Source organism: Aspergillus caelatus (assembly GCF_009193585.1).
Source record: "Aspergillus caelatus strain CBS 763.97 unplaced genomic scaffold BDV27scaffold_223, whole genome shotgun sequence".
NCBI lineage: Eukaryota > Fungi > Ascomycota > Eurotiomycetes > Eurotiales > Aspergillaceae > Aspergillus > Aspergillus caelatus.
In genome coordinates this window covers 18,789-46,439 of record NW_022475486.1, presented here as the reverse complement: position 1 = coordinate 46,439, position 27,651 = coordinate 18,789, and the positions used below count along the sequence as shown (strand labels likewise).

The 27,651-nt window shown below is 46.0% G+C and overlaps 9 protein-coding genes across 9 annotated transcripts; 7 read left to right on the top strand and 2 right to left on the bottom strand.

The window, feature by feature from the left end:
• Positions 1 to 2,205: 2,205 nt before the first annotated feature.
• BDV27DRAFT_43726 (SWIRM domain-containing protein) lies at positions 2,206 to 3,621 on the top strand. The gene has a single exon (XM_032076638.1). It carries the CDS (start codon positions 2,306 to 2,308, stop codon positions 3,485 to 3,487), a length of 1,182 nt encoding a protein of 393 aa, XP_031923298.1. The 5' UTR covers positions 2,206 to 2,305; the 3' UTR covers positions 3,488 to 3,621.
• Positions 3,622 to 4,311: 690 nt separating this feature from the next.
• BDV27DRAFT_43650 (CDC50/LEM3 family protein) lies at positions 4,312 to 6,344 on the top strand. Its single transcript, XM_032076635.1, has 6 exons — positions 4,312 to 4,692; positions 4,762 to 4,798; positions 4,861 to 4,957; positions 5,016 to 5,736; positions 5,787 to 5,949; positions 6,014 to 6,344. The coding sequence occupies exons 1-6, from the start codon at positions 4,593 to 4,595 to the stop codon at positions 6,111 to 6,113; spliced, it is 1,218 nt and encodes a 405-aa protein (XP_031923297.1). The 5' UTR covers positions 4,312 to 4,592; the 3' UTR covers positions 6,114 to 6,344.
• Positions 6,345 to 8,281, top strand: BDV27DRAFT_43710 (zinc metalloprotease). Its single transcript, XM_032076637.1, has 2 exons — positions 6,345 to 6,863; positions 6,983 to 8,281. Exons 1-2 carry the CDS (start codon positions 6,576 to 6,578, stop codon positions 7,649 to 7,651), a joined length of 957 nt encoding a protein of 318 aa, XP_031923296.1. The 5' UTR covers positions 6,345 to 6,575; the 3' UTR covers positions 7,652 to 8,281.
• A 1-nt stretch (position 8,282) lies between these two features.
• On the bottom strand, positions 8,283 to 12,048 carry spt16 (chromatin-remodeling protein SPT16). The gene is made up of 7 exons (XM_032076636.1): positions 11,651 to 12,048; positions 11,508 to 11,592; positions 11,323 to 11,444; positions 11,101 to 11,256; positions 9,614 to 11,045; positions 8,964 to 9,562; positions 8,283 to 8,912 (listed from the first exon to the last, which is right to left on the bottom strand). Exons 1-7 carry the CDS (start codon positions 11,828 to 11,830, stop codon positions 8,421 to 8,423), a joined length of 3,066 nt encoding a protein of 1,021 aa, XP_031923295.1. The 5' UTR covers positions 11,831 to 12,048; the 3' UTR covers positions 8,283 to 8,420.
• Positions 12,049 to 12,208: 160 nt separating this feature from the next.
• BDV27DRAFT_134875 (putative mitochondrial carrier protein) lies at positions 12,209 to 14,045 on the top strand. The gene is made up of 4 exons (XM_032068391.1): positions 12,209 to 12,616; positions 12,696 to 12,702; positions 12,778 to 12,926; positions 12,980 to 14,045. The coding sequence occupies exons 1-4, from the start codon at positions 12,408 to 12,410 to the stop codon at positions 13,836 to 13,838; spliced, it is 1,224 nt and encodes a 407-aa protein (XP_031923294.1). The 5' UTR covers positions 12,209 to 12,407; the 3' UTR covers positions 13,839 to 14,045.
• Positions 14,046 to 14,831: 786 nt separating this feature from the next.
• On the top strand, positions 14,832 to 17,943 carry BDV27DRAFT_168050 (putative MFS monosaccharide transporter; the record flags this gene model as incomplete). Its single annotated transcript, XM_032074667.1, has 7 exons — positions 14,832 to 14,849; positions 15,257 to 15,762; positions 15,824 to 15,901; positions 15,960 to 16,248; positions 16,301 to 16,494; positions 16,569 to 17,281; positions 17,336 to 17,943. The coding sequence occupies 7 exons, from the start codon at positions 14,832 to 14,834 to the stop codon at positions 17,731 to 17,733; spliced, it is 2,196 nt and encodes a 731-aa protein (XP_031923293.1). The 3' UTR covers positions 17,734 to 17,943.
• A 1,979-nt stretch (positions 17,944 to 19,922) lies between these two features.
• pmt2 (protein O-mannosyl transferase) lies at positions 19,923 to 22,404 on the top strand (the record flags this gene model as incomplete). Its single annotated transcript, XM_032070982.1, has 5 exons — positions 19,923 to 20,060; positions 20,135 to 20,265; positions 20,331 to 20,883; positions 20,937 to 21,696; positions 21,761 to 22,404. The coding sequence occupies 5 exons, from the start codon at positions 19,923 to 19,925 to the stop codon at positions 22,402 to 22,404; spliced, it is 2,226 nt and encodes a 741-aa protein (XP_031923292.1).
• A 191-nt stretch (positions 22,405 to 22,595) lies between these two features.
• On the bottom strand, positions 22,596 to 23,892 carry BDV27DRAFT_43552 (Rab family GTPase). Its single transcript, XM_032076634.1, has 2 exons — positions 23,614 to 23,892; positions 22,596 to 23,555 (listed from the first exon to the last, which is right to left on the bottom strand). The coding sequence occupies exons 1-2, from the start codon at positions 23,680 to 23,682 to the stop codon at positions 22,788 to 22,790; spliced, it is 837 nt and encodes a 278-aa protein (XP_031923291.1). The 5' UTR covers positions 23,683 to 23,892; the 3' UTR covers positions 22,596 to 22,787.
• A 496-nt stretch (positions 23,893 to 24,388) lies between these two features.
• Positions 24,389 to 27,591, top strand: BDV27DRAFT_134865 (uncharacterized protein). The gene is made up of 2 exons (XM_032068390.1): positions 24,389 to 24,826; positions 24,916 to 27,591. The coding sequence occupies exons 1-2, from the start codon at positions 24,814 to 24,816 to the stop codon at positions 27,186 to 27,188; spliced, it is 2,286 nt and encodes a 761-aa protein (XP_031923290.1). The 5' UTR covers positions 24,389 to 24,813; the 3' UTR covers positions 27,189 to 27,591.
• The last annotated feature ends 60 nt before the right edge of the window (positions 27,592 to 27,651 follow it).

The following is a 27,651-nucleotide window of genomic DNA, read 5'->3' as shown; positions in this document are numbered from 1 at the left end:
TCTATAAATAAGATCTAAAAGTATCTACTAAATAATCTTTTTGATTCAAGTAGATTATTAACCAACTATCTGATTATTAAATAGTCAGATTTCCTATTTATTTATTTGATCTCTTCAAGCCTATTCTATCTTATCTAGTTATTCAATCTATACTATTATTCTATTTTTATATCCTCTCAAGCCAGCCCTAAGACTATTCCGTTTTAGGATTAGGGCAGCTGACAGAAATTTTACTCTGACAATATCTAAGCTCTAATTATCTTTTTATCTATCTGACCTAGGGTTCCGAGTCAGATAACCCTAGTTTCCTACTTAATCTAGTAATCCAATCTATTATTTATCTTTTGATATATTGACCTTACCTAGTCTGCCCTAAGACTATTCTGCTTTAAGTTTAGGGCAGCTGACAGTATCTAATATCTGCAATCTGCGGATGCGGATATGACTTTGACATCCAACGGAGCGGATTTGCCGCAGCCTAGTACAGAGTCGTAAATTAGTCTAAGTAGCCGTCTCCCTGGCACCTGTGACCCGCCTGTCTTGATCTAGTATAAGGTATCTAGTCTGGTAGACAGTGTCTGCTAGACACTGTATAACTACAGGCCCATGGGTTATGGTAAGGTTCTGCATGACCCGGCTATTATAGGCTAGAAATTCTATTGGTTACAGATATGTTAAATGTCTGTTGGCGACACCTCTAGCCCTTGACGTCACCCGAAAGCTCATGTGTTGTGAGTCATGTGTCTTCTATCTGACTCAATCTGAGTAATAGACTCTTATCAATGAACTCTGCATCCAACTATGGAGTACCCACTTAAGTAATCATATTCTGCTGACTGTCACAGGACACAACCATGCTTGAAGAACCAAGTTTCGTCAGCAGCTTTCCAGGTATTCAACTCTGATGCTATGGCCTAGACAAGTATTAGTCTTAGACAAAATCGAGGACTTCTGATACAGTGCATAGTTATAGCATTTGCACTAATGTGCTGGTTAAACAACTCTGAAAGGCGAACTGCCTGGGGCTCCCAAGCTACTGTGGGTAATGGGGTATCAAGCTACTATGCATATAGATTCATATATGGCCTCTATCTAACACCAAGTACAGTATATTGTCGATTAGTACAATCCTATGAAGTCATAGTTAGGATTACCAAAAAGCACTGAGTAAAGGATCAGGAAGCCGTCAGAGTAGGCGGGGTAAGTACTAGGCAGTCGCTGTCTACGTGCTTAACATACTCCCGTGTGAGAGATTGCCATTGTTAGGTCTGACCGTCAGGCAACTGCAAGCTGTGGGGCTGAAGATCGCCCATGATTCATCCACCAGAGGTAGTGTGATACTACAGGTGATCTGACTCTTACCCACCCTTTCAGCCTAACCTGCTGAGAAGAAAATATCAATTCTGGGCCGCTATTGGCGGGTACAATGCCAAATCTGCCCCTCGATGGATGCCACACGGTGGGTGTACCCACACCACTACCCCCCTTTATAGTAGAATTTATCCCCGCTCTCCTGTGGCAGTTGTCGTCATATGGCCCTTATTACCGGCACTATATATTGGTAAACAGCAATATATCCCTCTTCAGGTTACTGTAGAGCTTTCAACACCCGGTAGGCCCTGTTTGCATATTAAAGCCACATATACATGAAAATCATACCTTCCAATGCTTTCTGGTGACAATGCAATTGGTGTTCGCAGAGGAACCGTGACCTTGTGATTAGGTAGATGTTTCTACTGCCACGCGCCAACCCCGCATGTCTTATGAGTATCATGGGTACTGCGCTTAAAGCATCAGCCCCAGTCATTGGCGCATTGACTCATAGTTCGACCTCTCCTCTGTTTCGCGTCCACCTTTCTCAGGGGCCTTAGTGTATTTCCATTCTTCCGAATAGGAATAGGCTCGCCCTGTTGATATGACTTTGAGTTCCTTAAATACATCACGGCACCCCCCGCCCTTCTTTCCAATTGAGACCTTAACCTGTAAGAGATATCACCCAATCTTCGTATCAAACACCGCACGCTCGGTCATAGTGAGCCTTATCGCCGAAGGGGTTCTATGTCATCTGCCTATTGCCACCCATAAGACAAAGAGGCGGCCCTGACAAATCACTTTCACGTGTGCCTTGCCAACATTGCCCAATCCTTTTTCCATTGACTTCCATAAACATATACCATCACTGCTCGTCACATATCGGCTTCTAGGCACTATATCTTTAGCACAACACCAGCAGTGACTTTCCTGTTATACTTACTCACATCCCCATCATTTTTGGTTGTCTGCGACTGACAATCAGTCCATTGGGATGACCTCATTTACTGTTACCTCACCTTTGGGCCGAAGCGACAAGGCAAACATGAATCGTTTACCATCCGTTTCCAGCCTAATGTCGCCCCCAGAGTCCAAACCTTTCGATAGTTTTAACCCTGTATTTTCACCCCATCAAGTGTCACAGGATCCCTCATTCAGCCATGACATGAAACTTCCTCCTATCTCCGTTGACCGGAAGCGGACACAATCGGAGATGGACTTGCCGTCGCCACCTGTCACTCCCTACACAGGCAACAAAAAAAGGAAGTCAAATACATCAGAGCAGATCGAGGGGGATGCAGTAGTTGGCTCTTCAAGGGACCCTGTCCTTTTCCCTCGCCACGATTCGCTCACAGAGGTTGCTACTGATGAGCCGTTGTTTGGTCCTATGCTTCCGACCGCGACGGAAGCATTGGTTGAGCAGCATATTAATTCCCACATGGCAAGGTTTGAAAATAAACTAAATAAACCGACACGCGATGAGTACCTTCTAGCTCTTTCGTGTGTGCCAATCGTTTCAGCTCAATATAATCGCAACCCAGGAGCATGGGCTAAAGAGGAGCGAGAAACGCTCGAGCGCCAACTGGTCATGATGAATCGTTGTCGCCCGCACACACTGGAAGCGAAATTAAAGAGAATCGCGCCAGCGCCGGCCAAGAGGACAGTTCCTGCTCAGACTCGTGCGCAGCGGACTCCCAGGGCCAAGCGTACACCAAGATTCACACCGAAGCAAAAAGTTTTGGACACTTTTGACTTAACCCCACAATCCAGTAACAAGCAACCCCGAGCTATAGGCACAAATCGGGATGACACAGATTATAAATCGATTATGGATTACTCCCCTCCTTTAGAGACTCTCGGAAGCAATGCAAAGGCATTAAAAGCAGACTGGAAAGGACAAATGCTGGATCTCAGCAATGATTCAGATCGACACTTGCTGAATGCCGCCGAGCTCAACCTTGCAGCCACATTAAGGCTTTCCTGTGCAACATATCTATGCAGCAAGCGTCGCATTTTTGAGGCTCGTGTCAAGGCTTTGAATGTCGGGAAAGAATTTCGAAAGACAGATGCTCAACAGGCTTGCAAGATCGATGTTAATAAAGCAAGCAAGCTTTGGACGGCATATGACCGAGTTGGCTGGTTCAGACCGGAGCATTTCGAACAATTTCTTAAATGACGTTACGAGATATATCACTGAAGCCTGCCATCCAACTTTTTTGCATTCGATCATCTCATTTTTTTTTGTTGGTTAATTAGCGAGTTCGTTCCCAGGATCATGCATAGTATTTCAAACCTTTTGTTCTATGTCACTAGGCATGGCTGGTCTGTGTACGACGGTGTGACTTTTGCACTTTTGACCCATCCTTTTACGGAATCCGATCTCCTTTGCTGTTGGCGTTGTAACTGGGGTATGTTGGCATTCCTCTTATGCATAGCTGTCGTTGATGCTCTTTTATGGCCTTTTTTTTTTTTTTTTTTTTTCTTTTTTTTTTTTTTTTTTTTTTTTTTTTTTTTTTTTTTCCCTTTTCAAGGCGCAATATTTGGCAGGAGACACATCCCAGACGTGTCCATATGTTTTATCATACTATACCTACCGTGGTTTGACGCGTTGGGTGCGATTCATATTACCTAGAATGGCAGATTCGCATTTGGTGCTAGTGAATTTTCGATGATCGACCTGGTTTAAACAGAAGACCCCAGGGCCTTGACATTTAGCTGTATCATTGAGGCAGATGGCTGACCTTCCTGCATGCCTTTCCCTATTATATGCAGGATCTCGCCCAGAAACCTTTATGTTTATATTGTTTCTTTTATTGTATGAGAGGATGCTTATGCGAAATTGAGGGTAGAGGGGAAAAAAGAAGGGAGATGGGCCTCATGAACGTACGGCAAGCAATTCACCCTAGCTCGTTAATGTTAATGCCTCCCATATGTGATTACCCTGGCTTTGGCCTCGAGATAGAGTTTTCCAAAAACAATGTTCCTCTGCTGCCGCTGGTGTATTAATCGATTATTCACGTGACACACTCCAAGATGCTGTTTTTATCACTACTGTCCATAGAGAATTCAAATGCGGTAAGCGGATGCGACGCCCAGCAAACTAACTACGTACGCAATCCCCGTTACTTCCGGTCCGCGCCACATGTGGTAAAGTCCGACCTCTATTGTTTCGTGCATCTGTTCCTTTACCGTCTCCATCCTGGCATCTGATTTATATAGTTAAGCCTTCAGTCTTCCTTTGTGTTACGCGCTTGAACCGGTGAGGAAGCCTCCAAACGATAATGTCTCATACCGAGGCCGCTCGTACAGATTCCTTGGGTGAACAGGAAACTCGGGGTGATGTGGAGAGCGATAAAAAGGCCAAAAACAGACGACCTGCAAGTATGGATCTACGCTGTCCTGCGAGTATTGCAACATCAGTATTTTAATTAATGTTTATGTCGTATCTAGATACTGCTTTTCGGCAACAGCGCTTGAAAGCCTGGCAGTGAGTTTCGAGTGCCAACGGCTTGCATAGTATTCGTGTCTCATCTTGCTAACACTTCACAGGCCTATCTTGACACCAAGGAGTGTGCTGCCTTTGTTTTTCGTCGTTGGTGTCATTTTTGCACCCATTGGGGGCCTTCTCTTATGGGCAAGCTCTGAGGTAAGATCGAAAATATCGTGATGCGCCTGCTGCTAATGGCAACCGTACATCCCTGAAGGTACAGGAAATTGTGATAGACTACTCTGAATGTGCTGATAAAGCACAACGGACCCCCGTCCCGATCCCAGACAAAGTCCAATCGTCTTTCAAATCTTCCAATCAGCAGCCCAATCCGACTTGGATGAAATATAGAGATGAACAGACGAATGAGACCATTTGTCGCTTGAGTTTCAAGATCCCAGAGAGCATTGAACCTCCTGTGTTTATGTATTATCGTCTGACAAATTTTTACCAAAACCATCGGCGATACGTCAAATCGCTAGACATAGACCAACTTAAAGGAAAGGCAGTCGACAATAAAACTATTGATGGCGGTTCATGTGACCCCCTCAAGCTTGATGACAACGGCAAGGCATACTATCCATGTGGACTTATCGCCAACTCTATGTTCAATGATACCATCAAAAGTCCCGAGCTCTTGAACGATGGAAACGACGATGATCCTGTAGTATACGTCATGACTAACAAGGGCATCGCATGGGATAGCGATAAAGAACTTATTAAGACCACGCAGTACAAACCAGGACAGGTTGTCCCTCCCCCGAACTGGCAGGCCCGCTATCCGCATAATTATACCACCGAGATTCCTGACCTTCACGATAATGAGGAATTCATGGTTTGGATGAGGACAGCTGCATTACCCAACTTCAGCAAACTGTCCCGGAGGAATGACACCACGGCAATGTCACCAGGCACTTACCAATTGGATATCGCAGACCGTAAGATCCATCCTTTACGCAATATCCGTTCTGTGTTAACTGTTGTCCAGACTTTCCTGTTACAGAATATGGGGGAACAAAGTCAATACTCATATCTTCTCGGACCGTTATCGGTGGGCAGAACCCTTTCATGGGTATCGCGTATGTCGTTGTTGGCGGTCTATGCGTCCTTCTTGGTGCGCTTTTCACTATTGCTCACCTAGTGCGGCCTAGGTAACGATGCCTCCCTCCTTCAACCTAATTCACGTAGACTTGATGAACCTAACAATACATACAGGAAGCTTGGAGATCACACATACTTGACCTGGAATAACGAGCAGGAAAGTAGCGCCACAGCAACCGGGAGAGATAATAGGTTTGGGCCGAATACCCATTAAATGATACTCTCTTTCCAACCACCCCACCGTGCGTTATTGTACACCGTTGAATGCTCATCAAGTTGGCCAATCTGCATGGTTCCTTCTATGGTTCTTGCCAAACCATGCATCATAGTTCGAGGCATCTGCGGCTGGAGTTCTGGTGTCTGTTAGTTTAAGCGGCCCTTCTCTTGCTTAACTGTTAGTATGACTGTTTTTGTTGCTACGCTAGTGTCATCTGGATTGGGTGCGTCTTCAAGAGTAAGAGGCCACCTCATTACGAAGACTGATCTAACGATGGTTGTCGCCAGATTGTTATTTTGAGTTTCCCAGATAGGTTGTTTACACCCCTTGTTAACATTCCCATTACGTTATGGCATTCTTGGACTCAATCATGCTTCTCTTTCAACAGCATCGCTGGTTATATTCAACCGGTAAGCTGGTTCTGGCAAATTTCTATGAAGCCACCAATGTTGAAAAAAGATGTCGCATTTTCCCACTTTACATATTTTGATCCTTGTGATAGCCAATCTACAAATTCAATGCTTCGCTTTTGTTTCGCAGAGTCGTGGCTTTTGTGCGACCGGCCCGCCCACTGAATCCCTGAAGGCAGAGTACAGGAGATTGAGCGCACTAGGTTCTCAGAGTTACAACCCTGTCGATTCCGAAAGTCGGGCGGCAGTCACCCCGATTGAGATAGATACGTGGTTCCACATCGTTACTGGTGAAGCTGGAACTGAATCGATCTCAGATGAGATGATTGCTGATCAGGTCAGTAGTGGCACCTCACATTAGTTCTTGCTCCATGTTCGCTTTTTTGCTGGGTTTGAAACCCTACCTGGTATTCTCGATAAGTATGATAACAACGATCGTCTGACACTTATGTGAAGCTTTCTTACCTTCAAAACGCATACTCGAATGCCACAATATCCTATCGCTTACAAGGCGTGACCCGCTCGGCAAATAATACGTGGGCTCGCAATGAGGACGAAATGGTTATGAAGACTGTCCTTCGGAGAGGGAGTTACCGTACGCTCAACGTTTACTTTCACACTGATCTCCAGGCGTCTGCCAGCGCGGGCGCCAGAGCTTCTGACCTTGTCGGCCGCGAACTGGGTTCCTCGCAACAACAACCTACCAGCATGCTTGGTTTTTGCACATTGCCTGACCCGAGCATAAACGCTAGCAGCCCTCGGTCTACTTATATCAAGGATGGCTGCAATGTACTTGCGGAGACCATGCCGGGTGGTTCTCTTGCACATTACAACAGAGGCGGTACAGCAATTCATGAAATAGGTCACTGGAATGGTCTGCTGCACACCTTCGAAGGAGAGTCATGCTCACCCGATAACGAGGGAGATTTTATCGCAGACACGCCGCAGCAATCCAAGCCCACAGAAGGGTGTCCTGCCCAGAAAGATTCATGCCCGGAGCTCCCAGGGTTTGATGCTATCCATAATTTTATGGACTATTCATCTGATGAGTGTTACGATTCCTTTACTCCAGATCAGGTCAGTAGGATGCGAAACATGTGGTTTACGATGAGAGACGGGAAATGAAACATGAAGAATACATCGTCGTTTCCTCATGGAGTATATCACCTCTCAGTACATGGATGGAACCTGCCAATTCATACTTTATTCCCACTCCTGTGTGTTATTCGATATTGTTTGTCATGTGAAATATGCCACGTGGTTATGCAGTCCAAGTGTGGGAACAGTATACATATACATTGTATGCTACGCTGGAGTCAGTGAGATAAATAAAAGTAATAAATAGCGCGCAACCGCAACAGGTTACTCTGAATTCGTTTGACGCAGTGGACTACGCATCTAGAAACCATTCCAAACAGACATTTTTCGTTCGGCCGAGTATGCTATATCAGGCAGGACGCTCAAGCTCTGGAATTTACAGCAGAGTATAAAAGCTGGGATTGGATTGACGGCAGGACTAAAGAGTGACAGCGCTGCACGAGATCTTTACCACCAAGGTGCACTGTGGGATGAGACCATGGAATAACTAGGACAATGTGTTCGCTAGGAAGGGAAATGGCTATCCTCTGGATCTCCACAGCTAGACGCTAGGAAGATGCCATGGCAATGACGACTATACAGATTATATACGAAGCGACGAATGCCCTAGGCGTCCACGACATTGTTATCGATTTGCCTAAACACCCTGCTAGTTTCACATGACAGGGAAAGCAATGTCTAAAATCTAGTCATCATCACCATGAAAGTAGCTGAATTCCCAGAAGAAAAATATAGGGGAAGTAAAAGGAAAGAGAGAAAGGCTGCATAAAATGCCCTATGATACAATTACAAAGACTTAACGTTTTCGCTTCTTACCACGTTCCTCATCATCCAAGCCACTTTCTCTGTCTTTCTTCTTGGCCTTCCTTTCCAGTTCGTCCCAATCCTCACCACTGTCCTCATCCGCACTGAAATCCTCACTTGCCTCAGCACTGGCATCATCATCAAATTCGCTATCGTCTTCCGAGCTTTCGTCTGCCGCAGCAAGTTCTGACTCCGACAGTTCGAAGGCAGATTCCTCCTCATCAGATGCACCATCCTCGGAATCAGATTCTGCTGCAAGAAATGACCAACCTCCATCTGCAAAGAAGCCGTATGGATCACTAACGACCGTCTTCATGATTGTAGTCCAGTTAAGGTTTAGTGGCCCTTCCGTGAATGCAATATCGACAGAATCGAGCCAATCTTTCACTCCTTCAAGGGACTCAACGGGAATTGTGTTAACATGAACAGGTGGTCTGTGGAAATCTTTAAACACAAACACCAAGTCAAAGTTCTTGAGCCCAAACTACAGTCATGTTAGCAATATGAAGCGCGACTCCGTCCAACCAGTACATACCTGAACTCTCTCTAAATGAGCAATTTCAATCTCATTTAGGGTGATCACAAGAAAAGGGGGCTCTGTAAGCTGGACCAGAGCATCCGTGGTTGGCTGAATTAAGACATTGGAGCGGTTCGGTACACCAGTGAAACCGATTTCTCTAAACGGGATGTCAACGTCCACTCCTTCGTCTTTACCAGCATCTGCTATTTTTTCAGCGAAGGCCTTAAATTCTCGATCCAAGGCTGCTCTCCGCCGTCTCTCTTCTTGCTCTGCCTCGAACTCTTCCTCGTCACCGTAGCGATGTTTGCGCCTACGATTGCCAGTCTCATCAAATTGCATTTCAGTTGCCTCCCGATAGAACTGCACGTCCCTCGTCTTGCGCTTGCCAATCATAATGGGTGTTTTCAGGTGAACGTGGATCAGGACAATTAACTCGTGGGCACAGGGCTGAAAAAATAGGTGTTTCACATTGCTGAAAAGTACGTCGACATGCTCGTTTCGGAAAGGTGACATATAACGAAGACCATTTTGGTGGATTTCGACCTCTCCGGGGACTCGTTTGCCATCTAATGGAGGCCGAAGATAAACGTCGGGTAATCTCACAGGACGGCGATCTGGAGAAATATTAGCTCATGCCAGCAAGATTAAGGTTTATTGCCAAATACTTCTGATTTCCACGAGTTTATCTTGCTCCACTACATCTTCCATCTCTTTCTTCTCCTGTTCTCGCCTCAAAGCATTTTTTCTGAGCTCTGTGATATCTTGAGCAACCTGGGCAAGTCGTTCATTGTCTTTAGACCTGAGGGTTAAATTGCGCAAAAAGTGTGCTGATATGTCTTCAAATGGTTGGTCATCCTTCCGACCAACACCCTGCCCTGGGGAAAGAAAATTAATTCGGAGATAAGCGTATTCCCCTTCGTCACTTTTGCTAGCATTCTTGATTGTGTTGATATGGAAAGGTACTGGTCGACCCATGATTGGAACAATTACCGTTGATGCTTTGTGATCCACATAAATGGTTAGATCTTTAACCTTAGTAGGCAACTGATTATCCCTCTTGTACGATTCAAATCGTTTGAATTTTTTCTGTGTGACTCCATTATCGTCACCAGTAGTACCGGCGAAGCGATCGAGGCCTTCCTTTGTCTTTTTTGTCGCCAACTCCTTCTGGTGTTCGCGTCGTCGTGCCTCTGCACCTTCATTGACCTGAGTCGGTCGCTCGGCGCGAAGTTTGGTGCGAGTAACATTTCTGCTAGCCATTGCGCTGGATTTGACTTCCTTTTTCTCTTTGGCAGGTTTCTGCGGTTCCTCTTCGTCTCCGAAGTAGAATGAAACAGAATCCATATCAATACCTGCCTCCTTAGTGAATATGTGCGGACCATTTTCTCCAACACGTACAGTGTCTGTAATAATCATTGAGTAGACAGTGTTGTTTTTGTCTTTTGACTCCAGGTCTTCGACATCTGTTAGCCCCACCGTTATAGAAAGAGTCATTCCACTCTTCAAAATCTTGTTGTTTTTGCCATTCAGAACCATATTAGAATCTCGGAGCTCAATTCCAATACCGGCCCCAACGCTTTTAACAAAATGACTTTCAAGCTCAGGTTTTTTGGCTCGTACCAGCCCGATCGCTTTGTTAAATAAATCCTTGGCCATCGTCCCGTCGCGAACGTCTTTCATGACTGCATCATGAAGGTTCAGTAGAAAGGCATAATTAGCTTCCTGGGACTTGCTCGGATCCACCAAATAGGTGCGTGCTATTATGGAACTGTAAGTTTTGTAGCGGATTCCAAACCCAGCAACAATAATCCCAGCCTGAAGGTGACTATTATCAGACGTAGCTGTAAGTCGAAGGTCATACTTTCCTCCACTCTGAATGACAGGGCCATAGGCCCAATCAATCTGTTGGGGATCAAATTCCGCTGGGAGCTTAGCAAGTTTCTTAAAGAATTTCGCATCATCAATTTTTGCGTCGATCCGCATCGAGAGCGCCTTGTGGGTCATTTGCTTCTCTTCGTCAAGTAAGCGGGACATCTCATCGACGAAATATTCTGACATTAAACCACTACAAGCCCTTGACGCGTTTCGTATAGCCACCTTCACAATATTAGCTCTCAGTTCGCTCGGGTGCAGCGCCAGGAAAAGAGCTTACCAACTCATCTGTATCCTTCACCGAAAAAGCGGCCGAAGAAAGAGCGGGTGAAATGTCGACTTCTTCCACATCTTGCGTTATGTTTGCAAATGCACGCTTCCAATCTTCCGCGAACGGGCCAGCAGCTGTATCTTTTGGAAGTACACCAACCCTTTTCTGTTGCAAGTATTCGATTAGCACGTATGGTGTATATTCGCGTGTTTAGTGCCTGGGAACACTCACGCCGGCATTTTTTATGACTTCTAAGCATTTTTCGAAAGATCTAGTCTTTTCGTCTGGATCCTTGGATGTGACAAGTATCTCCACTGGGATCTTACCACCTTTCAAGGGCTCAAGGTGTTTGGCTACAATTAACAGGCCAGTGTTAGTTGAGAGATACGTGGAGTCAGTATTAGGCTAGTCCTCACCCTTTTTTGCTGTAGTCACAACATACATCATATCTGTCGTGAAAACCATAAGTGTAGCCGGAAATTCATAGCCAAGAAGCCAAAACTAGAATCGATGATTAACAATTTGGAGCTTTGTGCGTGAAGGAAACAATGAGTCATACATGCATCGCGTTGTTTTTCTGAAAGCTATTTGCTTCATCTGTTTTCCCCATAAGGATAACGATTGATCCTACGCCGCCAAAAGCTGCGTGGCCAGATCGTTTGTCTGCCTTCCATGCTGCAAAGAAGCTCGAAAGACGGTTGAAAAAAGCGTTTTTATCGATCACGATCTCTTCAGCCATGGTGTATATTATTCGGGTTCGAGTCGAAGATCTGATACCTTCTGATCTTCAACCAAAGTCTGGGTGAGGGGACGGGAGTATGAAGCAAAAAAGAGAGTAATATATCACTGGGCATGTATCAGACAGTCACCCAAGTAGCCACTATTGGCACGGCTACTTTAGGTTGATATGTGGTTGTGGAAGCAAGCGACATAGGTAGACGCTTATCAGGAGAAGCTAGTAATAATTCTCAGGACTTGTTACGAACGCGAGTCAAGAGCGGCAAAGCGCGTTTTGGGCAAAGCCTTCAAGTGTTTGCACTGTTTGATTCAACTACAGCGACGATATTACGGCAGAGAGAGTTTATCACATATGGGACCTCAAGCGCGCTGAGGTATGTCCACAGCCACTACTAGTACAACTGCCTCATATTGCCAGATGTATCCCTAAATTATTTCTATTCATCACATTTTCTTATACTATCAAGACGGTTCTTGGTTCATTGTTTCTGGACTTATTGTACCTTTCGCTTTCGTTGGTTTTAGCGTATAGATACGGGCACCTTCCTGATGGAGCATGTCAATCTTAATACTACAAAATGGAATCCCAAAAATGCTTCACCCCTGGTCATACAATAGACCGTGGTTCTTATGTTATCAGTTCAGATACCGAAGGCTCTTCCAACAAGAAACCACGAAATAACGCAGCCACCGGGGCTTCTGCTGCTGGGGTTCGTGCTCTCAGCGCGCAGTTGGTTGCATTCTACTTTAGAGCGCCAATAAAAGCATTCTTTCGCACTCGAGTTGAGTATGAAACCGTGCCTTTATTTCATCTTTTGTGTACTTTACTCGGAGAATTCACATTGACTTGACTTCTTTACCTTTAGTTACATGGTACTTGATCCGGTCTCCCATCCTCATATATTCTCAGTACTAATGCGGGCCGTCTATTTATGCACTTTATAATAGGCATTTGCCAGGGCTGTCAATCCACACTCGTCTGAAAGCCGATGGTCCCTCCATACTACTACCCCGGGGTTACTTGTCCACGCTGTTCGCACATATGGTTGGCGCTTTATTCCAAATCAGATCATGCCTCCCCTTTTGGCAAATGCCGGGTGGGTTTATGGAGAAAAGTACACCCATAGTATACGTCTGACTTCGCGAATAGGGTTGGTGCTGTGCTATATACATCATACCTCCAAGTTCTTGGAGCCATGTATGAGCCAGTGTCCCGTGGGGTGAAGCGCATCTATCCGCCTGCTAGTCCGTTATATACATTTACAGCTGGATTTGCGGCTGGAACTATTCAATCGATAGTGGCTGCACCTTTAGATGCTCTCCAGGTTCGTCTGCGGGCGAATGACATACTTGAAGGACAGTATCGGAGCATGTGGCATTACGGCCGACATAAACTCAAACAGATCGGCATTCGTGGTATCTTTGCGGGTTGGAGTCTGTCATTCTTGCGTGACGCTTTCGGCTATGGCGTCTTTTTCTCGTTCTTCGAGTACATCAAATCGCAGGCATACTATTCATTTATCACGGGATACTATGGATCTTTGCGCGCTCATCATGTGAACGAGCTGTTGTCTACTCAGTCCGGTGACCGCGGTGTTCCACTTATCAAACCTCACTATACTCTGGAGCCATGCTTCTTGATGGCCGCGGGCGTTGCGGCATCTATAGCCCAGCAAGCAATACAGCACCCGCTAAGCATCATACAGAATCTTCATGTTGCTCGACTAGAATACTTGGATCATCAGGCAAGTCTCCACCCTTCCAGGCGGCAAATGTTACGTCTTTATTATCTTGCCTATCAGGAGACATACAAACGATGCAGGAAGAGGGCCACGCGAGCTGGTGGCTGGCGCCATTGGTTGTTTCGCGGATATGTAAGAAATGCCATTCGTCAAGTGCCTAGCACTAGCGCTGGATTGGTGATATTCGAGTTGCTGCGTCGTAAATATGCCAGTCTGGCAGATGCCGTGTATATTCAAAAAGATGGATATGATATTCTTCTATCATAGTGCTTCCTCTATTCCACGTGATGTATTTTGAATGAGAAGATAAATCAGCTGAGGAGCTAGTAGTCGAATAGTGATCGTATTAGCCCCGTGGTTGGAAGATGACGCAGGCGCAGTATAAAGACTGCGCCATGATGTCAATTAGCTGTCAAATATGGAAGCTAATGTGCTTGTCAAGCCCAAACAAGGGAAAGGATATCTGCAAGCTGTCTACTAGTAGTTCTCTCTGTACATCCATTTTTCTCCTGTGAATAAAATCCCTGGTATACTTTAAAGTTGGCGGTTACCTAACGGGAATAAATGATCATATGTAACCGGCTAAATATTTCTGCACGAGAACCCCGGTGGTTCGAAAAGAGGAATTAGCATCATGAATATATTCCATTGGTGCACGGGGTGACTGCCCAGACTTAGTCAGTCGATTGGAAAGTAACCCGACCCGATAATTTATCTATGTTATATACATATTGTGTACATAGTATCAGGCCTAGGTATATGTTCTGTAAATACAGTACTTATACCAGGTAAGTGATTCTGATTGCCAAGGTACGTCTTTGAACTTCGTGTAAAGTCCAGTACCTAGAAGAGGTTCTACCTGGTCCATTACCTCATTAGAGTGGCCTACTATCCAGTCCTTAGCATCTGGAAGTCCCAGAATAGTTTAGTATGCGCGTCTGGGTCGAATGGATGGACAATTTACTTAAGACTAGATCAAGTGACCCATATTTCCTGGATCCACCCTTCCGCTGATTGTGGAGGTTCCCCCAGATACTCCGGAGTACACCTCCAGCAAAGAATAATCAAATGCTATTATTACAGTCACCGTTACAACTGTTCATTATTGCCGCCAGGTATTTCAGAGCACTATTCCTTAATTTTTGTTCTGTGTGAAGTCCCACACCTGGGTATGCCTTTTAAAGCACATAAACTTCATTCAGTGATCAGCCGTACTCCATACGTATTCTTGGTTGTAATGCATCACCTGCTAACGTAAATATGCTCTTCGCCCAGCCTGTTAGCAGCCTTATTTGATCCCCTTTCCTTACCTCCACCTGACCGTCTCTTCTCGGCTGAACAACATCGATTTTCGTCATTTTGCATTGTTGGTCAACTGCCCGTCTCGTGAACACAACCATCATCACCGCTTTCTACTCTCGTTGATTCGTCTATTGGTCATTTACTGTCCCTCCGCCTCAGCTTGTTTTCCGTCGCCCTATCACAGTGCTGTTCTTCTGATTCATCCCTTCGAGCGGGACTCATCGGGGCCAGCCTGTTAGTTCGTATGCCCCTTGATGAAATTTCCTTACTCCGTCTCTTTGCGGAGGAACACGGGGGGTCTCTACCCGCATCACTTGTTGATCTACCTAAATCAAACGTATTGCCTACTCACCTTTCACCGCAAGAAGGGCTGGTAATTGCAGCCCATCACGACCGCCAACATTACTTCGACATCTTCACCGCGTACTTCCTCGAGCATACCCTTGCGGTCCTTAGAATACCGGTCTCGGTCACCCCCTGTACAGTCTGTTAGAGAACGCGAATCTGCTAGCGAGAAGGGTAGCCGGCGTTCTTCTTTATCTGCACGGTCTGTCGAGTCTGAGTACTCTCTCTGGACAGACACTGGCGACTTAGCTGAGCAACTCGCTAATGAAGAAGACCCTCTTCGGATCCGTCTCGAAGAATCTCTGGATCGTGAGATCTCTAGTCGATTGGGATCGAGGGCTCGAGTAAAACAGCTGAAACGAGTACATTATCCTAACGAAAGCAATCTCGTCACTGAACAAGCCGAACCCGAAAAAACATCGATAGAGATACCCCGTCCCCCGGCCCGGCATATTTCGCGGGTTGAACGTCTTCTCGCTGTCATAATGTCTCCAAGTAATCGGCAGACGGCACAAATGCATGGCTTGGTTGGGAAGCCATTGCTGTAAGTGAATCTTATATTCTTACACTTTTCTTTGGTCTGTATTCTCGCTAACCCCACAAAGGTACTTTACTAGTGTCTTTGTATCTTTAGGTGTCTTTCTTTTTGGCTATGACCAAGGTGTCATGTCTGGTATTATCACGTTCGTCTCCTGTCCCAAAAGAAGGTTTCAGAGAGTTCTCAAATTAATAACGAGGCAGTGGTTGGTATTTTAAGGACTATTTCAACCAACCGTCACGCGCTGCAATTGGTACGGTTGTTGCAATCCTGGAGGTTGGAGCCTTTATATCTTCGTTACTCGTTGGACGTATTGGCGACTTGATAGGGCGCCGCCGAACGATTCTTTATGGCTCAATAGTCTTTTTCATAGGTGGGGCATTGCAGACATTTGCAAATGGACTTGCCATGATGATGGTCGGTCGTATTGTCGCTGGTTTAGGAGTTGGCGCATTGTCAACGATCGTACCTGTTTACCAGTCTGAGATATCGGTAAATCATATATCCCCAGCCATGTCAACCACTGCTAACAGCTAGCCTTAAGCCTCCCCATAACCGAGGGAAGTTGGCCTGTATTGAGTTCACCGGAAATATCTCAGGATATGCAGCCAGTGTCTGGGTTGATTACTTCTGTAGCTTTATCGACAACAACTATTCGTGGCGTCTACCATTGCTATGCCAGTGTATAATGGGAGCTCTTCTTGGACTGGGAAGCCTCATTATATGTGAATCACCAAGGTATGCCTCCTGAGAGCATGCCGAAGTATGCTTATGCTTACAACCAGAACATGTGCTAATGTTCGTTCAATCAGATGGCTGTTAGATAATGACTATGATGAGGAGGGTATGGTAGTTATTGCTAATCTCTACGGACAGGGAGATTTGCACAATGACAAAGCAAGGCAGGAGTACAGAGAAATTAAAATGGATGTCCTTCTTCAGCGGCAAGAAGGTGAAAGATCCTACACTGATATGTTCAAGCGATACCACAAACGAGTCTTAATAGCCATGTCCGCTCAGGCTTTAGCCCAACTGAATGGTATTAACGTCATCTCCTATTACGCCCCGCTCGTTTTCGAATCAGCAGGATGGGCTGGCCGCGATGCCATTCTGATGACTGGCATCAATGCGATTTCATACCTGGCATCCACGGTTCCGCCATGGTACCTTGTTGATCGCTGGGGAAGGCGACCAATCCTCCTTTCGGGAGCAGTCGCTATGATTGTCTCTCTCTCTTTGATATCATATTTTATTTTCATTGATGTTGCAGCAACTCCAACGCTCACTGTGATTCTCGTTATGATTTACAATGCTGCTTTTGGTGCATCCTGGGGACCTATCCCATGGCTATACCCGCCCGAGATCTTGCCGTTAAGCATTCGTGCAAAAGGTGCCAGTCTTAGCACGGCTACAAACTGGGCTTTTAATTGGCTTGTTGGAGAGCTCACACCGGTCCTTCAGGCCGTAATAAAATGGCGACTCTACCTAGTACACGCCTTTTTCTGCGCGTGTAGCTTCGTCCTTGGTTAGTATCATTCTCTTTAGCAGGTTACTATATCCTGACATGTGCTTTGCTTAGTTTACTTCCTATACCCGGAGACTAGTGGAGTTCGGCTCGAGGACATGGATACTCTGTTCGGGGACGCAACAACTGCCATGCCAACACCCGCCTCCCAAGGAGAACATGGCTCTCTAATGAGTGTTGGTTCGCCTGTGCCTTCACTTGACATACGCCGGCAATATGGCCAGTTTGGACCTGAAAATGCCATTCCTGGTCTAGACATCGATCCTCCAACCATCAATGCTGGCGAGAACGCTAAAGTTGGTCAACGTGGCTCTCAAAATGGCGGTGGCGGCCGCCTTGAAGGCCTTGGCGGTTGGATTTCGAACATGGTCTCTCGTCATAAGGGGTCATCTGAGCAACGGCTTCAAGGCACTCAGTATAGACGCCTTGAGCAAGATGACGGGGACGAGTAATGGGACGGTAGGGGCATCATCAGATCACAACGGGGCTCCTATATATCATCCATCGATATCGCACTGCCTTCTTTTTTCTTTTTAACTCCTTTTTAGTTTTTTCTTCTTCTGAGGAGTATGAGGTGGGTTTTTTTTACATGTCACATGTGCCCTTTGTTTTGGCCTTTGCTTCGTGTCCATATTTCGCCGTCACATTTGACCGCATATCACTGTGTCCTCCAGTACGCATACATCTACTATTCTCCTACCACGCCAGTGCGTAAAATAACGGTGCATTTGTCTTGACACGGCCTTTTGTGAGAGAGTATGGAGTTATCAAGTATCACCTATACTGGGACATCAGCTCGGACTAGATATCTCAATGAATGTGGGCTGATCACTTTGCCCTGGGATAAAAGAGATCGAAATATTATGCCCTAGATGTTCACACCCTTGAAGATAGCGCTCAGGACAATGGGTATTACAGAGAATTGTGCCCCCCAATTCACTCCGTCGGTCTCTTTGGGAGTGAACGCTGGAACTATGGGTGAGGTGTTATATGTATGCACAATTAAATCCAGGCATTCGCTGGTTTTAAGGTATGTGAAATAGGCGTCGCCAGTCATGTAGGACTAAAAATGAACTATATAGTATTGACTGCGGTGCAGGTTCTCAAAACACGCTGCAGGAAGGGTCTTTTCATAAGTGGTAAAATGACAAGATCGAACGGCACCAAGTAAGCCTGACCAAGTTGGTGACTCTAGGCCTCATGACTCAATCCCCAGGTACAGTAACATTATTTGATGTTATGAATTTCTTGCTATAGCTGGGCATGGGGAATAGTTTATCTCTGTCACGCTGGGTAATACCACACCATACATAAAGTAGAACAGAGATAAGCAGAGGGAGCTTCGTGGTCGTGAAATATAAATGCCGAGGTCAGTACATCGTTCTCGCTATGATAGATATCTCCATGTAAACTCAAACATACCGACTCCCATGATGAGCTGGCGGCAATTGAAGATTAGAAGTTTCTGGACTAAACCATGATCTAGTGGCGTCGAGCAAAGCCATGCAGCCAATAGGAGATGGATTTTGATAGCACCGATCTAGTAGTATCTTCAAAGTATGTTCAGTACTTATTTAACGATGAATAACTCTTATTGAAGCTAGAGTTATGTCACTATCCGGGAAGTTTGTTTAGGTGTTTTAGAGTGATAATCGTTAGGTCAAGGGGGAACTTCCAGTAGGATTTATTATACGAAATTTATACCACACTGAGCTAGTAATGTTCTAGACCACTGTCGGTTTTGTGTCTTGGGTGTCTTGTACTTGCTCAATTTACACCGTTGCTAGCTTGTTACCTGGGTATAACGTACTTAGAACAACTTGAAGACAAAACTAGCACTCCACGTGGTATGGGATATCACCTATCTCCTTGGTCTTTATACCGTCCAGACAGCACAAAAATCACTATATGTATTCGCTTGAGATGAGCCTTGCAAGATAGACTCTGTAAGCGTGAGATGGCCCTAAGAGGCAGGTGGTTTCTACTCAAGAGAAACATACTGCTATATAATGCTACATATCACCTGGTTTTGTATGCAGGGTAGCCTTCATCTACGGTGGAGAGACTCCTGATAGGTACAGTATTATTAGTACATACCCTGTACCCTTGGCCAGAATTCAATGTGGCCTAAGCGGGGCCGCAGCTTGGGATGACCGCGCCGGTTTTTCCGTGTTATGTCCAGGCCAACTCTCCATTTGCTTCCACTACCTACACCACTGCTCTGCATTTGAAAGTGTTGTCGTCTTTCATTTCCAATGCCTTCCCTGTCCTCCTCCATCCTTTGATTGTTCTCGTGGCTCCTTCTCTTTTTCTCCACACTCGGTCCTTTCTTTCCCTCCCCTTTCTTCAATCCACCGCAATTGATTCACTTTTCCACTAGAACTGTAGACCCGGCCTCCCCATTACCTCGCGTCCACGAAACTCCATATTATGCTATCGGATATGAAATTGTCTTTTTCTTGAACTTAATTGCATTCGTTGAATATTTCCTTCGTTCAACCACCTTTTTCTTCTTTTTCTTCCTTCCCCTTGCTCCTTTTATCACTCCATCTTTGGCAATACCTCGAGTCTTCCGTCCAGATATATGCCACCTACTCCCTTTATAACCAAACCAGAAACTTACAGGAAAGGATCCTCCACTATGGCGGAAATGGACTCTGCATCAAGTACCGGGGTCAATTTAGCTTCTGATATGCGGCGCCGAAATGTCCCGCATGCTGAGGGGCCTAGAAGGAAGCCCGATGGCACGAAGGAAAGCAATACCCAGTCCAAGCTCAAAGTATGTTTCCTTTCAATCCTAGCGCCCTAAAGATACATTGTCCAAAGACTAACGCTAGTCGGGCTGGTGTGTAGTCCAATCCATCAGTTTCCGTTCTGGATGATTGGGAACCTCTGATAATGCCCATTCTGTTGACGGCTGCAGCTATCTTTACTCGCATGTACCGAATTGGTCGCTCCAATATTGTGACTTGGGATGAAGCGCAGTAAGAGAAACATAACCCCTAATGAATCATGCCCTGTTGGCCCAGTCTCTTACCCCTAGGTTTAGCTTTGGCAAGTTTGGATCACATTACTTGAAACGCGAGTTCTACTTCGACGTACACCCCCCTCTGGGGAAAATGCTTGTCGGTTTGTCAGGATATCTTGCCGGTTACAACGGGTCGTTCGAATTTAAATCTGGAGAGAAATATCCGGAAGAAGTCAATTATACTTTCATGCGCGTCTTCAACGCTGCGTTCGGCGTCGTGTGCGTGCCACTTGCTTATTATACAGCACGAGAGCTTGGCTTCCGCAGAGCTACTATCTGGCTCGTGAGTTTGATGGTGCTACTTGAAAACTCTTACGCAACCATCTCAAGGTTTATATTACTGGATTCCATGCTCCTCTGTTTCACGTTCACCACTACCCTGTGTTGGGCAAAGTTTCATCGACTACAGCATGCGAGTTTCTCGATTAAGTGGTTTGTCTGGCTGTTCCTGACCGGGATAAGTATTGGTTGTGTGTGCAGTGTGAAATGGGTTGGTTTCTTTTGCACAGCGCTTGTAGGCCTCTATACGATCGAGGATCTCTGGAACAAATTTGGCGATCTAAAGATGACAGAGGTCAGTTATGGAAGGGACCCATGTCTCGAATCTATTGCTAAGCCCACTAGCAGGTCGTCCTTGCCAAGCATCTCATGGCTCGTGTGGTGGGGCTGATCATTATACCCGTTTTGGTTTATGTATTTTCATTCTACCTGCATTTCTTGGTTCTGGAAAATAGTGGACCGGGCGACGCCCAAATGAGTTCACTTTTCCAGGCCAATCTGAGAGGAACCGAGGTCGGGAAAGATAGCCCCCTGGAAATTGCTCTCGGCTCTAGAGTCACACTGAAGAACATGGGTTACGGCGGCGGACTTCTCCATTCGCATATCCAGACATACCCCGAGGGATCCACCCAGCAACAGGTTACCTGTTATCACCACAAGGACGCCAACAACGACTGGTTCATCTACCCCAACCGCCGCGAGCCAGAGTATGATCCGAGTGCGCCTCTAAAGTTTGTAGGTGATGGTGATGTCATTCGTCTTATTCATGGACAGACAGGCCGGAATTTGCACTCTCATGCTATTTCTGCACCAGTTACCAAGTCACACTACGAAGTCTCATGCTACGGCAATGTCACTATCGGTGATGATAAAGATCATTGGCTGGTTGAGGTTGTTGATGATGTTGCATCGAAGGATAGAAGTAAAATCCGTACTCTTACCTCTGCCTTCCGCCTGCGACATCCTGTTCTGGGTTGTTATTTACGAGCAGGCAATGTCAATCTCCCCCAGTGGGGCTTCAAGCAGATTGAAACTACATGCGTGAAGGAGAACAAACCGAGCGATGTTTACACACACTGGAATGTTGAGTCTCATTTTAACGACCGACGTAAGCTTCAATTTTAAGCCCTATGCCATTACAAAGGAAAGGCTATTGACTATTTCTTATACAGTTCCACCGGGAGATCCAGGATCCTACAAGTCGCCTTTCTTGAAAGACTTTATCCATTTGAATGTCGCTATGATGACATCTAACAATGCGTTGGTTCCCGACCCCGATAAACAGGATGATCTCGCTTCGAAATTTTGGCAGTGGCCTATACTTAATGTTGGGCTCCGGATGTGCTCTTGGGACGACAATACTATCAAATACTATCTCCTTGGCAACCCATTCGTTTACTGGGGAAGTACATTTAGCCTTGGCGTCTTTGGGCTCTTGGTACTTTGGTACCTCGTGCGTTGGCAGCGAGGTTACAATGAGCTTTCCCAGGCTGACATCAACCATATCCATTATTCTGGCTTGTACCCAATCATTGGATGGATTCTGCATTATCTGCCCTTCATTGTCATGGGAAGAGTGACGTATGTTCATCATTACTACCCAGCATTATATTACGCCATTCTTACCTTTGGATTTTGCGTTGACTGGCTCACGCAAACGATGAATGTTAAACCCCGCTGGATGGTCTATTCTTTACTCTATGCTATCATAGTTGGAATGTTCGTGCATTTCCGCGTGATTGTGTTTGGCATTGAAGGTTCGAGTCAGCAGTGGGATCATTTGGATTGGCTGAGCGGCTGGCGCATCGCCAATTGAAACACCTTGACTCTTGTATCATTCCCTCTCTACTTTTCTTTCCTCCTTGTCTCCCTATTCTTTGTCTTACTTTCCTTCTTTATTATCGTCTTCCCGTTGTTTCCAGTCCCCCATGCTTCCATTGTGTTGCTATTAAATCACCTTCACTATGGTCTGTGTAGCATCTCATCGGCTATACCGGCGATGTCAATGAAGTCTAATTCACTCCGTCAAATCTAGAAGGACTTTTTCTCTTTATTGGTAGTTCCCAGGATATTTCCAACCCTCCTAAAGCCTAGTTCGAGCATTGATGACTGTCTTAGAAAGAGTAATCTAGTGAACTTGTCGCTGCTCTCAGGTAGCATTGCACAATCAGGATTATTGCAGTTGTGGACGTAATCTACTCAACAACAGTTTCCAGCCCATCCATTTCCGCCCCTGCGCATTGCATCGTTCAAGCCTAGGGTAACAGTTGTCGGCACATTAGTGCTCCCCCCACCAGTAGCGCCGAAGCCCTTCACTCCGCTTCGGCGGTCATTTAAATCGTACCTGCCCGCCTCGATATTTCGATAAATTCTCTCGGCGACCTCAAGAAACGCACGCTCGACGCCGTCACCGGACTTTGCACTGGTCTCAACGTAGCGTACGACGTTGTTCATACGGCACCACTCTTCCGCCTCCCGCCTCGTAACATGCTTCTCACTCCGTTCCGGATCATTACCGGTCAGATCACTTTTGTTACCGACGAGAATAACTACAATTCCTTCTTCCGCAATTTGCCGCAAATCCTGCAACCACTGTGTGCATGAAGTAAACGTAGATGGTCTCGTTATGTCGAACACAAGCAGAGCACCAGAGGCACCACGAAAATATGACCGTGTGATGGATTTGTACGTTTCCTGCCCTGCTGTATCCCACAGTGATAACTTCATCTTTTTCTGAGACTCGGCTATTTTTCGTGGAGGGTTAGGTAAACCAGAGACGATAGGCTCCTCTGAGGTATCTGAAGCTACCGGTGACGAAAAGGAACGGTTGCGACGGTTGGTGCTTGATTCTATATTTAGGGTTTTTGAACTAGGTGGTCCAACTGGAACAATGCGCGACCCAAACTCCACACCAATAGTCACATCGTGGGAAGATGCAAAGCGTCCTTCGCAAAGCCGAATAGTCAACTATAGCAATGGTTAGCATGATTGAGCTACGGCATTCAAAGAGCGATCAGACACTTACGCTGGACTTTCCAGTTCCAGAGTCACCAATACAGACAAGCTTAGCGATGTAATCCCATGGCTGTGACATGGATACAGCGGACTCTAGGTTTGAAGATAGTTGATTTCTGATTAACTACTATCCGCCAGCTCAGGTATTTGAGAGACTCATGCTCCGAAAACCGTCGCCGCAAAACACCCGAGACAGAGCTTAGAGCAAGTAAACCGCTTAAATGGCACTAGAGACTATAAAACAAATCGTCCTAGTCCGCACTAATGGGTCATATGAGAATTGCCTAAGGCGGTCTTTTAACACACCGGCGGAAGCGGGCTTTTCAGAGCTCTCCTGTAAAGTCTAGGGCGGCGGCCTTCGTGCACGTGATTAGATGGACACAGCACCCTTTACCGACCTTTTACGCTAGGACTCTTGCTCTTCATGCATAATATACGATATTCGATTATGACTCGGAAAAACTAATCTGATAATGTATTTTTTTTTCCTTCATTTTTTTGTTCTTCCCTTCCAAAGCTGTTCGATTCCATATAATATCATCGGAAAACAGTGAGCTGCCATGCTACGATATCTTGTTAGGATCCATACATAACCTCACCATGTGATAAATAATAAATGGGTCGCCAGCAGAGATTTGCGAGATGAAAAGATATGATTTGCCAAGAACTGTGGATCAGCTGTGTGGGTCCTCACATTATACTTAGTACGTAGACTAGTACATAGTAGATCCGTGAATGGGGTATCCGGAGTAGATACTACACTACTGTATCTACGGAGTAGAGCACTTCGGGTACAAGCCAGACAACGGTTAGTTAAAAGGTTCCTTCCGGAACCATGGTGTTAGGGTGTTTGTTAGGTTAGGTTAGGTTAGAGTGGAGACGCTTCCGAAAGCTGAGTCATCTATCACCATGACCTTGCCTTATGACGCTTGCACCCTCTTCACTACTCGTTCACTTTACGCCTTACAGATGCTCTCATTCCTGCCTTCTGTTTCACCTTACGTTCTCTGAGCAAGTTACTATCAGATAAATAGTTTTCCAGATGTTCTCCTTGCCAGCCTCCACGTACCACTGGCTCTGAAACTATCACTAAATCTATTGGAGCTCACCGCTTCCATATCGCACTTTCGAACGAGCAACATTCAAGGCCGTCGAGGAGCAGCAACTGCTTTGTACCGCAAAGTGGCCTTCTACCGGGAGTTAGTTAGAGATGTTCTCGGAATGTATGTGTTATATAAAGTTATGGAGCTTTCACTGTCTACACCTAGTTCCCTGGCCGTTCACTGGACCGACGTCGCTCACCATCACACAGATGCCTCTCGCTTCCTTGCCCAGTCACAATCACGACTACTTCCTCACTCTGATGAAACACGCAGGAAAGGTCATGGACGACTGATGCAGCAACCGGGAAGCTCCCGCTTTCCATCCTCACGTTCCTTTTTGCAAAGAGCAACCCTTGACCCATATCAACCAGCGGCATCTCAAATTTCTAACCTTCCTCTTGGGTCTCGAAACCTGGCCCAGCATGCGCCTCTTTTCTACAGTGCTACTGATGATTTTTGTGAAGAGGATGATGAAGCAGAGCATGAGCGTGAGATCGCGGACTTCTATGCCCTCCAGAAATCAAGGCGAGATTTCGGCAGTAGTCATCTGAAAGCTTCTTCGGAGATCGATGAAGATGATGACTATTCAAATAGCGTTGAGGACTCTGGAAAATCTAGATATGGAATATACAGCAGGGCGCAAGGCATCAGAAGCTCCTGGCGTGCTGGGACGTCCTCCCACGGAGAGCGAGACACGATTGCTGAGACCGTACCCGAGGCTGTTGAGGTCGAAGATGGACCACCTATGGACAAATATAATACCAGAGCTAGGGAGAACCTAGTTGACGTTCATCTCGAAGATAGCCTGCGATCTGCGTCGGATGGTGATAGAGCTGATTCTTCAGAGGCAGGTGACGATAATCCTCCCTCAATACAACGATTTCGGGGTGAGTCTCTATCACGGAAGGGCAATTTCGGCATAGATTCATTTTTCATGCCCATGGGAACGGACAGGCAACCGTTGATAAACGGTCCCCGCCAACTAAGTCCCACGAACCCTGTTCAGGCCTCTTTTTCCCCAGTAAGACCCGAATCGCCTGTGCACGATGTCTTTTGGGGCCAACTCTTTTTAATATCCATCGCTTGTCTTTTCGCTACTTCTTTCCTTGTCTACCTCCATACTTCCACACCTTCGGGGGACAAATCGAAGTGGGGCGACACGATATACTTGACTATTCATTCCTCGTTTTATCTGCTTGGTTTCTATACTGTTGCCTCGGTTTTCGTCTCACTGCTTTGGCTTGCACTACTGCGGTCCTACATACGTCAACTCGTATACGTTATCATTTTCGCTGTTCCAGTGATCTTATATTCCTTCTCTCTTTATCCATTTGTTTCAAGCTTCAAAGGCACCTGGCATGGAACAAGCATACAGGATAAAGTAATGAGATGGGGATCAATTGCCCCGTTCATTATAGCTAGCGTGTGGATATACAATGTAATTCGGGGCCGTCATGCTATAGGCAAAGCGATCAGAATTCTCGAATTTGCATGTCGGATCCTCGCCTCAAACCCGGAACTACTGATCCTTGGTCTTGGTATTCTCGCCTTCATCGTTTCATGGACATGGTTGTGGATACTTATGTTCACGCGGGTATTCCTAGGAGGAAACATAACGGGACCGGGTCGTTTCATCGTCAGTTTCAGTAGTTGGTGGCTCGGGGTCTATTTCATTCTTGTTTATGCCTGGTCACTGGGAGTCATCGCTGGCATTCAGCGTGCAGTTACGGCTGCTACAGTGAGCCAGTGGTACTTTCACCGACTCACTTCCCCTGCCCCGACTTCAAGACAGATTGTTTGGGCAGCAATTGTTCACTCACTCACAGCTTTATTTGGCACGATTTGTTTGTCCAGATTAAGTGCACTCCTTGTTCGACTTCCTCTTCTCTTACTTCCGAGTCGTGCCACCTCTGTTTTGAGCTTGTTCGCTTACTCCGTTGTGCCCACTCCAGTCACAACACTCACAGATCCTCTTGCACTCACTTATGCTTCAATACATTCACAGCCGCTGGTGGTATCTGCTCGAAGTCTTGCCCGGATGACAACTCTTTCGCCCACCATAATTAATTCCTCACTTCATCCTCGGTTCTATTCACGATCACATGAAAGCATGACACCTCTTCTTTCCTATCGACTTTCAAAATTGATCCTCCACGCTGCCCGACTCATGATGTCTCTGGGTCTTGGGTTTGGGGGTTGGGTGACTACTGCTCGTGACCTAGGTGTGTCGAGCGGTAGCGGTGTTATTAGAGGCAGCGTATATGCTTATGTTGTCGGGCTAATTGCGGGGACGATTGGCTGGAGTGTACTGGGAGCAATAGAGCGTGTAATAGCCGATATTGTAGATGCCTCCGTCATCTGTTGGAGCAGCGAGGTTGGCGCGTATGGTAGAGAAGCTAGGTATTGTCGGGAAGCTGGCTGGCTCTTTGGCGAGGGATCAAATTTGGACTCAAGCTTTACACGTCATCGAGAGGCAACTTGATTGTCTGAATGGTTGTACTCATTACATAGCATTAGCACAATGCTAGGTGGGTGCTGTTCTTAGCCCTCGGCGCAAACTTGTCTCATTTCCCCCCCTTCGCCTCCTTCTTTTCAAACGGCCATAGATTGTTTTAGCCTGGGAAAGCCATGATTCCGGTTTAACTAAAGGTTTTAGCGTTTCAAGTATCGAAAAGAGCGTCTATTTGGATGTATTAGCAGTGGAGTTTCTGGGAAAAGCGAGAGATATGCAGATCGGTGCATCGTGGATCTAGATCTCGACGAGTCTTATAGTACTTGGCTATGGCCTTCCTATTTACTTGCAACTCATCGGTATTACAGCAGATACATACATGGAACAGCGAGGATTTGGGATATAGACACTAAATTTGATTGCTGCATAATGTAGTTTGCCTACATGATAGTGGAAGTTATGGATGATTTAAATAAATAATTTAGTGACGAGC

Coding starts and splice junctions, on each gene's coding strand:
- BDV27DRAFT_43552 (XM_032076634.1), bottom strand. CDS start 23,682: ATGTCACAGCCATGGGATTACATCGCTAAGCTTGTCTGTATTGGTGAC. Junction 23,556..23,613: donor CTGGAACTGGAAAGTCCAGC/GTAAGTGTCTGA, acceptor CCATTGCTATAG/TTGACTATTCGGCTTTGCGA.
- BDV27DRAFT_43650 (XM_032076635.1), top strand. CDS start 4,593: ATGTCTCATACCGAGGCCGCTCGTACAGATTCCTTGGGTGAACAGGAA. Junction 4,958..5,015: donor TCTTATGGGCAAGCTCTGAG/GTAAGATCGAAA, acceptor ACATCCCTGAAG/GTACAGGAAATTGTGATAGA. Junction 5,737..5,786: donor CCAATTGGATATCGCAGACC/GTAAGATCCATC, acceptor ACTGTTGTCCAG/ACTTTCCTGTTACAGAATAT.
- BDV27DRAFT_134875 (XM_032068391.1), top strand. CDS start 12,408: ATGGAATCCCAAAAATGCTTCACCCCTGGTCATACAATAGACCGTGGT. Junction 12,927..12,979: donor CCCCTTTTGGCAAATGCCGG/GTGGGTTTATGG, acceptor CTTCGCGAATAG/GGTTGGTGCTGTGCTATATA.
- spt16 (XM_032076636.1), bottom strand. CDS start 11,830: ATGGCTGAAGAGATCGTGATCGATAAAAACGCTTTTTTCAACCGTCTT. Junction 9,563..9,613: donor TAAACTCGTGGAAATCAGAA/GTATTTGGCAAT, acceptor ATATTTCTCCAG/ATCGCCGTCCTGTGAGATTA. Junction 8,913..8,963: donor CTCATTTAGAGAGAGTTCAG/GTATGTACTGGT, acceptor ACATGACTGTAG/TTTGGGCTCAAGAACTTTGA.
- BDV27DRAFT_43710 (XM_032076637.1), top strand. CDS start 6,576: ATGTCGCATTTTCCCACTTTACATATTTTGATCCTTGTGATAGCCAAT. Junction 6,864..6,982: donor ATGAGATGATTGCTGATCAG/GTCAGTAGTGGC, acceptor ACTTATGTGAAG/CTTTCTTACCTTCAAAACGC.
- BDV27DRAFT_43726 (XM_032076638.1), top strand. CDS start 2,306: ATGACCTCATTTACTGTTACCTCACCTTTGGGCCGAAGCGACAAGGCA.